General features: G+C 38.6%; 1 protein-coding gene and 1 long non-coding RNA gene across 3 annotated transcripts; both read left to right on the forward strand.

Annotated features, from left to right (window-relative positions):
* Positions 1–874: 874 nt before the first annotated feature.
* On the forward strand, positions 875–3,020 carry LOC9311233. Of its 2 annotated transcripts, XR_002331584.1 has the most exons (4): positions 875–1,153; positions 1,251–2,084; positions 2,243–2,311; positions 2,812–3,020. It is a non-coding gene; the product is annotated as an uncharacterized LOC9311233 (long non-coding RNA). The 2 variants fall into 2 exon arrangements; XR_002331583.1 differs by lacking the exon at positions 875–1,153 and having other exon boundaries at positions 1,191–2,084.
* A 2,779-nt stretch (positions 3,021–5,799) lies between these two features.
* Positions 5,800–7,397, forward strand: LOC9311234 (ammonium transporter 1 member 1). The gene has a single exon (XM_021025596.1). The coding sequence runs from the start codon at positions 5,846–5,848 to the stop codon at positions 7,349–7,351; it is 1,506 nt and encodes a 501-aa protein (XP_020881255.1). The 5' UTR covers positions 5,800–5,845; the 3' UTR covers positions 7,352–7,397.
* The last annotated feature ends 2,480 nt before the right edge of the window (positions 7,398–9,877 follow it).

Raw genomic sequence — 9,877 nt, forward strand, 5'->3', positions numbered from 1 at the left:
CCTTTCTCGGAAATTTATTTGGAAATTTTGAATTATACAAACGCTATAATCTTAATGTTTAGAACTAAAAAGTTGCAAATTCTACACTAAAAGAGTAAGTAAAGAATCAATAGTCACATGATATAAGGATATACAACGAAGAACATGACAAATAGGAGTGATACATTATATTTATAGAATATCCCTAGTGAGGAAAAATGATTTCCAGCTACACGAACTATACACCAACACATCACCACACATGCAGACTATTTTAATGTCTCGCTAACTACACGAACTATTGGTATTACATACGAACATCCCCGTACTATCACCATAATCATTTCCAGATAATATAAATGTCTTGTTAACTACACGAAGTATTTCCATCAATTTTTTTAAAAAAAAATAATTAGAAAATGAAAAAATAACTAAAGTTAATTAGAAAATGAAAAAATAACTAAAGTTAATTAGAAAAAATAGCCTCACACTTTTAGTTAGAGCCATATACTTAGATTCAATAGTTGAGAAGGCTACCAACGGTTACTAGTATGTGAAACCTTTATTTTCCTTAGAAAAATGCCAAAGATTAATTCAAAATCTTAGCTGTGATTATGTAAGCAGATTTTGTCTATATAATGCGAGACAGAAAATTCCCATTTGAGTGATAAAAACAATTTGTTGATTGAGTGCATTAATTTAAATTGCTGGCAAAAAGTTCAATGTGATTACACAATATAGTTGAACCCAATAAGGTGAAGAAGCCTATGACTAGTAGTATTAGCCCATTCCTTAGGAGGATATGAAATGATTATAATCAGTAATCACCCAAAAAAAAAAAAAAAAAGTTACATAATATCACTTGTCGATTTTAGGTTTTCAGACCAAAAGTCTCAGATGCTATTCTTGATGATGACTTCTATATAAGCAATAATTTCAAAACAGAAAATAGCTTATTTTGGAAGCAAAAAGATTCGAAGGGATGTTGGAATCAACTTTATTCCCCAATTAATATTGGTGCTGTTCGTTTGCCTGCGGCTGTGGCGAACGCAGATAATGATGTTCGTTTCGTTGCCGCCGGTACCTGCGGCAGAACGCTGCGTCAAACGCGAGTCAATTGCTTTTAAAATTTCGATCGCCGATTTTATCCAGCGTCTGATGCTTAAAAGTTGCGGTATAAATGATAAATTACGAAAATACCCTTATTGTTTTGAAAGATTTACAAAATAACCTAAACCCTAAAATCAAAATTAACGCTGCTCTTGCCGCAGCCTCTTCTTCGTCGCGTCCAAATCTCTCTCTCGACGACGAAGCTTGATTCAAATCTCTCTCTCGACGACGAAGCTGGTTAAATCTCTCTCTCTCACTCTCTCTTTCTCTGTTTGGTCTGTGAGTGAATCGATCTGTTTTTGATTTGAGCTCATCGAAGATTTGATTATGGGTAGTTCTAGATCAGTGAGTGAATCGATCTGTGTTGTGGGCTGGTTAACTGCAAAAATTAGAGATGTTTTTGGTATAAATTCATATATCTCGACCTCTCAGTTTTTTCTGTGAGCTGGTTAACTGATACAGAACCACACGTGTGGCTCCGCACGTGAGAAGCTAAAGAATAATAAGGACGAATAAGAGGGTGACGCGTGGCAAGCAGAGTGAGGCTGGCGAGAAATGGCCGTCGCGAGCAGCCTATTTCATCATGCCTTTGTCATTTTTTTTGTCAATTTATCGATCAAATTGTAAACTCTTTGGAGATTCTGGATTTGAAAGTGCTAGGGTTCTCTCATCTTGAGAGCTAGCCTCGATTGGGTGTTTTTCATGAACATTGAATCGATTTATCTTGGTTTTGGTGTTGATTTGTGTTGATTGTTTTGTGATTCTTGTGATTTGGAGTTTGTCTGTAACATTAACTTCGACGAACACAAACTTTGCTTTGCAATTTAATTGCTGGGCCCATATGTAAATGTGTGTTCGTACTGCAATGGTGATGGTTCAGCTGTTTCTATGTCACTTCCTACTTCAGGTAATCATTTTGTATCATCTCTGTTAAAGGCATTGATCTGTTTTGTTTCTATTTTTGCAGGCCGCTGGTGCTTTGTCCATTAAAATTGGTGAGTTTTGTTAGGATTCGTGTTATATTTTGGCATTATTATTATGCATATTACTGGACATGTTCATATGTACGGATTATGAAATAGTTTCTCCTTTAAGAATGTGCTTATTTCTCCTTTATTATTTGTTTCTAACTTGTAGATTTGTGTTTTCTCAGTTGGCTGAGGTCAAGAAACAAGCTTCAGTTCTTGAATCATATCTTGAACAGAGGGGAGTTAAACAATCAGTAAGTTTATCTACTAATCATACAGACATCCTAAAACTCCAAAACTGAATGTGTGTACATGTTATTTGGAGAATTATAGAGTATGGTTGTCGCTTGAATAGATTATGAAATAGTTGCCTCAGACTTTAAAGGTTTGCTTGTGGCTGTGTTTACTTGAATCCGAATTCAAAAGTTCATCAAAGTTTATGGGTTTGCCTTGTCTTTGATATCACATCACATAGCTGAGTATTGACTTGTTTTATTGTCTCTAATGCTTTGATTTCTTTTGTATCTGTTTTCTATTGCAATAGTTTTTTAATTGAATAAATTGACTTGGCAAATAATTTGAGTTGTAGTATTCTTTGTCTCTTCTCTCCCTTCATGTTCGGCCATTAAATCCCTTCATGTTTTAGAATTTCTTTTGTTCAATGTGTTTTATGGTGAGATAAGCTTGTGGTTTCTTGTATGAAATTTGTTCACTTGTTTAACACTTGTTTGTTTGGCTTTTGATGATTTTTCAGGTTAAAACGGAAGTCTTTTGAGAGAGAAAATGGCTAAAAAGATTAAATTTTTGCAGCATAGGACTAGAAGGAACCTTGATGATTATTAGTGTTTTTAAGCTTAATAAGATTATATTTTTATTTTAAACTCTCTGTTTTTCTGTTTTGAATTACGGGAAAGTATTTGTTTGAGATATTTATAATCTGTTTAATCAAGTTCTGTTTATATATGTTTTGGTTTATTATTTTTATTTCAATTTTTGCTCATAATTTATCACAAAAATATGTTATTATAATTACATTTTAACTAAAAATTATTACTAGCTAAGTAAATATCTTTATGGATGTAAATTTATAAATTATATTTTGTTGATGTAAAATAAATTTATACAAATTTGACCCAAAAAATAAAATTATAAAAATATATAAAAATTATACAAAATTATATTTTTGTCGCGTCAGCGAAACGAACACAAACCCTGTGGCGGCGGCGGCGGCAGAAGTTGCGGCGACAAAACGAACACAAAACCTGCGGCAGCGGCGGCGGCGGAAGCTGCGGCGACAAAACAAACACAAAACCTGCGGCAGCGGTGGCGGCAGAAGCTGCGACGATGAAACGAACAACAACCTGCGGTAGCGTTACCGCCGCTGCCGCCTGCGGCGGTCAAACGAACAGGCTATTTCGTTTTAACTCTTATTGCGTCTGTTTTATAATAATAAGGTTAAAAGTAACTATTACAAAAAAAAAAAAAAAAAAAAAAAAAAAAAAAAAAAGTTAAAGTTAAAAGTAACTTTCTAATAGTATGTAAAGAATATTGATACGGGAATGAGCAAAAATCATGTATAAATCAGGCTCTTATAAGTAGTGGTTGGGTTAAATGCACTACGACGTATCCTATAGGCTATAACTATCAGTCAAGGAAACTTGTGTGTGGTTGGAGTTATATGCACCAGTTCAACGTTATCGAGAGCCGTACTCAAAATTAAAAAGTTTGAATGTTATAAACTTATAAACGAAAGAAATAGGAGAAGTTCAATAGTAACATCAAACAGAAATATTAATCAACAAAACTAAATTAAAAAAAAATAAGTCTAAATTTCATCTTATTAATATTATATGTAAAAAAAATCAGTACTAAATTTTATTTTATTTTATTTTTTCAAGTGATTTATAAAATTTTGAACCTTAATATTTGGTTTGTGTTGCTTATGCTCTGGGTTGGTCATGGATGGAAATGCAACTACAACGCATATAAACTACAGAGCAATAATATTATGATCAATTTAATTCAAAATATTTAAGATATACCACCAACAACTTGATCGATATATCATAGATTTATATTACTATTTTATATTAGTGAGTTCGATATATTTGAAATGCAAAATTCTTTTTATCAAAGTACGAAATTTATAACTTAAATATCTTTTAGAAGAGACATATTTATATACTTAAAATCTATGACTTTTTGCAAACAAAAATAATATCTGGTCAAATAAACTTTTACTATGGGCCTGACTGGTTTAAATGCAGCGGTTGCGTTTGCGGTTGCGGGAGTTTGCGGAAGCGGGCAGTTGCGGATTCAAGCGTTACCAAACGTTTTGAACGACTGGTTTAGCGTTTGAAAATAGATGCGTTTGCGGGATTTTTATGACTGGTAAACCAGCGGGTAGTAGCTAAATTAAAAAATGACCAAAATAATAAGAAATACTACTAAAAAAAAACAATATATTATTATGATAATATTAGAAAAATTGAACATACTTAATAATTAAAACATAAATAAAGTACTAAATAATTATTCAAAAATAAAGAAATTTCACAACAAGATAGTATTTTATGCATCTGGTTTAACACCAAAAATTGCATCATGTAACGGGACAAACTGCAAATAACGTTGAATTCGCGGATTTCTTTTACAAAAATTATAAAATTTCTTCAAGGTATCTAAACGATTTTTAACACAGCTCCAACTCAAATCAATTCCAAACTGGTCGTTAATATTCTTAAGAATATTTTCTCTTTGAGCACTACTTAGAAATCTGATTTTGGATTCTTCTTTGGGTTCTTCCGTTTGTTTCTCCATATATAATAACCCATTGAAGTAAAGCATATGTGATCTCGTCAAACCATATAAATTTCTGAAATATTAAAATATATTTCAATAAACTATTCTAATCCAGTAAATAACATATAAACATAAAAAATATTGTAGAAGTACGGAAACCAAAAGATTAGGTTGGGAAGCCATGAATATCACCTTAAAACAAATATAATAAAACATAATTACAACTAAAATCAACATGATCATTAGCAAAATTTAACCAAATCTACTATCATAGAAAAAGAAACACGTTTAATTAGCAAAAAGAAAACGTTACAAATATATTAGGGTTGAGATGAACTGACTTTTATACTAGTTTGTTAGGTAAGAATAAAAGATTTGTGAATCTAATTTTTTTAAACATGTTTAAAAAAAAAAAAAATCCAACCGCTACCGCCCGCAACCGCAAACGCTTGCGGGAATGAGCTTTTGAAATCCAGCGATTTGTAGCGGTTCGAAACGGTATGGAGCGATTTCTATGATTGGTACCAACCGCTAACAACCGCAATCGACCGCTAGTAACCGCTAGGCGGGTGCTAGCGGGAGAAACAATCAAGCCCTATCTTCATAAGAGATGAGAAATATCAACTTCAAAACAAATAAACTACAAAATCCAAACAGTTACATTTACATATATATATTTTCTATTTTTATTTTTATGTTAGTATTTGGATGTGATAGAATATTTTTTTCCGAACACACAGATCTTATCTTCACCGATTTATTAGATGAATACTATTTACATTCTTTTTCCTGATTCACATGTACTACTAGCAAACAAAACTTAAAAGAATTTGGCAATTTGCGTTATACAATACGAAATTTCGTCACGCTGTAATTTGAAAAGTCAACCCTAGCTAGGCCCCTTTAGCTCTCCTCCTTTTATATAAACAGAGAAGCAAACACTTTCTTTCTCAGCCTCTCTGTTTCTTCTTCTCTAATCTCTCAACATGTCTTGCTCGGTGACCGAACTCGCCGTCTTGTTAGGTCCCAATGCCACGGAGGCTGCCAACTACATCTGTGGCCAGCTAAGCGTCGTCGACAACAAGTTCATCGACGCCGCTTTCGCCATAGACACCACTTACCTCCTCTTCTCCGCTTACCTTGTCTTCTCTATGCAGCTTGGCTTCGCTATGCTCTGTGCCGGTTCCGTAAGAGCCAAGAATACGATGAACATCATGCTTACCAACGTTCTTGATGCTGCGGCCGGAGGTCTCTTTTACTATCTATTTGGCTATGCTTTTGCCTTTGGATCTCCGTCCAATGGTTTCATTGGTAAACACTACTTTGGTCTCAAAGATATCCCCACGGCCACTGCTGATTATTCCAATTTTCTCTACCAATGGGCCTTTGCTATAGCCGCGGCTGGAATCACTAGTGGTTCGATCGCTGAACGGACTCAGTTCGTGGCTTACCTAATCTATTCCTCTTTCTTAACCGGGTTTGTTTACCCGGTCGTGTCTCACTGGTTCTGGTCGGTTGATGGATGGGCCAGTCCGTTCCGGACCGATGGAGATTTGCTTTTCAGAACCGGAGCGATCGATTTCGCTGGCTCCGGTGTTGTTCATATGGTCGGAGGTATCGCTGGACTCTGGGGAGCGTTCATTGAAGGACCACGACTCGGCCGGTTCGATAACGGTGGCCGTGCCATCGCTCTTCGTGGCCACTCAGCGTCACTTGTTGTCCTTGGAACATTCCTCCTTTGGTTTGGATGGTACGGATTCAACCCCGGTTCTTTCAACAAGATCCTAGTCACATACCAAACAGGAACGTATCAAGGCCAGTGGAGCGCGGTCGGACGGACGGCCGTCACTACCACCTTAGCCGGCTGCACCGCGGCGCTCACGACTCTCTTCGGAAAACGTCTTCTCTCTGGCCATTGGAACGTCACCGATGTATGTAACGGTCTCCTCGGAGGGTTTGCAGCAATAACCGGCGGCTGCTCCGTCGTAGAGCCATGGGCAGCGATCATCTGCGGGTTCGTAGCGGCTCTCGTCCTCCTTGGATGCAACAAGCTCGCGGAGAAACTCAAATACGACGACCCACTCGAGGCAGCACAGCTCCACGGCGGTTGCGGCGCGTGGGGGCTAATTTTTACAGCGCTTTTCGCTGAGAAAAAGTACTTAAACCAGGTTTATGGCGACAGACCCGGAAGGCCTTACGGTTTGTTCATGGGTGGTGGAGGAAAACTCCTTGGAGCTCAGCTGATTCAAATAATTGTGATCACAGGTTGGGTTAGTGTGACCATGGGTACACTTTTCTTTATCCTCAAGAAAATGAAATTATTGCGGATATCATCGGAAGATGAGATGGCCGGTATGGATATGACCCGGCACGGTGGTTTTGCTTATATGTACCATGATGATGATGAGTCTCACAAAGCCATTCAGCTTAGAAGAGTTGAGCCAAGATCTCCTTCTCCTTCTGGTGCTAAAACTATTCCTACTCCGGTTTGATTTGGATTTTTATTTTTACTTTGTGATATTTGAATATTGTTTTGGACGTCTCCTCCGGACATTGTCGCTTATCTCGGAAATGTAGAAAAGAAGAAATCTGACCACTCAAGATCATTTGTGTTCTCTTTAGAGTTTTCATTACTGTGGATGTCGGATTTACACACTCAAGTATTTTATTAAAAAAGGAAAGATTATTCTTGAGGGACAAAAATGAACGTATAAAAACTTGTAAATTGATACGAAAAATTACTATTGTATTTCTTTCTCGAGAGGAAGGGTCCCCCTTACATGGCCATTGGCCTCTATATTTATACCTAGACAAGCGACATTAAAATGGATAATTAAGTACAATTATTCCCTCTTAAGTGTGTCCGTTTTGATTCTTCGACTTTAATGCTCAACGTTTGAATTTGAGTTGACTCTGATCTTCATGGGCCTCGCCTTTTTGGCCCAAGTGTCCTTGAACCGACTTACCCGCATCTTCTACACCGAACTCGTATCACAGTGCAGTCACTTCGGATTCTCGACGTGATGACAACCACTTCGACCGTCCCCTCGGTTCACGGGCCCAATGGGCTTCATCCTTTCATGGGCCACCCGCTTGACTACGTGGCAATCTTTGGTTGGTCTCGTACTTCTGGTGCGGGATCCGACACCAACAATTAGCCCCCCAAGTTCTTCGAAGTGCTATTCCAATTCGGAGGACTTTAAATGCTCAAGTGGCCAAAGATTGCGCTCGAGAATCTTTCTGATTTCCCGCCGAAAATCCCATCACTCCTTTAATTTCGGCACTAGCCATTTTTAACCGAGTGACATCTGTCATCATTATGACCGTATATTGATTAATTACTATTAAAACGGGAAAAACCTTCCCACTTCCCACACGACTTCCGAGGCGGTTTCATCATTAGCTTGAGGTAACTTCTTTTCACCATTACTCTCTTCTTTTACTTTTGTACTTTAATCAAAAACTCTCTCTCTGTTCCTTCACCAAAACCCTTCTTCGCCGGATCTTGAATTTTTCTTTCTTACCAATGACTTCTGATTCCGATAGACCCGAGTCTCCGTCTTTTGACGAGAGGCGTTCTAGTAACGACGAGTGTACCCGCCCCGGTGACATTGCCGGTCCGCACTATAGGTCCACTTGTACTCTTCAATCCCTCGAGCGATTGAGAGAGCTTTGCCGGATTCCGCCGGAAATTATGGCGGAAGCACAAATAGCCTCCCCCACAGAATCTCCGGAGAACCATCGCGATGGTTACTTCTGTGTGTATGAGATTTATTTCAAAGGTTGCGGGCTGACCTTTCCTCTTCCCGAAGCCCTAATTTTATACCTAGCGGCCCTTGAAATCGCTCTTCCTCAATTAACCCCCAATCTTCTTCGTACTATTCTCGGCATTATAACAATCGCGGCGGAGGCCGGTTACGTTATCGGAGTTGCCGAACTAAATGAGCTTCTAAGTGTGAGAAGCTCATCGAAGAAAACGGGGTATTTCTCAGCATATCCTAACGCCAACAGGAACATCATTTCGCATCTTCCAAACAAGGATGAAAATTGGCATCATCCTTGGTTCTTGATTAAGAAAACTCCCGCTTCGATTGGAAATCTTGCGGATTTCCTCCCTTCGAAGTGGTCGGCGAAACCTGGTAGAGATTAGGTCGCTCGTATCTTTCCCGGTTGTTTCTTTATCTTTATTAACTAACACCGTTGTTTCATTTCGCAGCTTTCATCGCTTCCAATCACCCATCTGAAGAGTTCATCGAATTCTTCAAAATAATTCTTGAAGGGGAAACCCTTTGGAATTCCTTCACTCTCGAACGATTCATAGAGGCTAACCACAGACTCAGGATGAGTCCGCCTGGTCATCTTCACCAAATTCCTCCCCCTCCCTCAACTCAGGGAATGTCATCTCGGGCCCTTGCGGCCAAGCGTAAGTTGCTTTCCAAGCCGATGGCTGAGGCTTGCAAGGAGAAGAAAAAGTTTCTTGCGACTTCTATAGACAAGAGGGACTATAGTAGGACCTTGCTGGTCGATGATGGCAGTACCGAGGGAGCCCGATCTGTTGCTTCCTTCAGACTAACTCCCCGTCGCGATCGTCGCGACTCACGTTCTCCTCGGAGGGTTCAATCTCCTCATCGTGATTCACCTCGTCCTCCCCGAGATGATTTTAGTAACGAGCCAATTAAGAACTTGGTTCGCCGGAAGAGAGACAAGTCCTCTCGCAGCGATTCTTCTCCGCAGAGGGAAAAGTCGAGGGCTCGGACTGACCGCTCACCTCGATCATCTCCTCCTCCTGAACCAATGGGTCCTCCACGCCCGGTTGATATGTCTTCCTCCTCCCAGCCTGATAGTGGAAAGACTGCTCGGAGTGCGTCTCCGAAAAAGGGAGACTCTGAATCTCGAGATGCTTCCTCGAGGTTAAAACCTGCTCTTGTCCCTCAAGTCAAATCACTTTCAGGTTTGATGATTTACATACTTCAACTTTTTGTCTTTATTAAAATTCCAATTTTTACAATTCTTCCTTC

Source organism: Arabidopsis lyrata (assembly GCF_000004255.2).
Source record: "Arabidopsis lyrata subsp. lyrata unplaced genomic scaffold ARALYscaffold_5, whole genome shotgun sequence".
NCBI lineage: Eukaryota > Viridiplantae > Streptophyta > Magnoliopsida > Brassicales > Brassicaceae > Arabidopsis > Arabidopsis lyrata.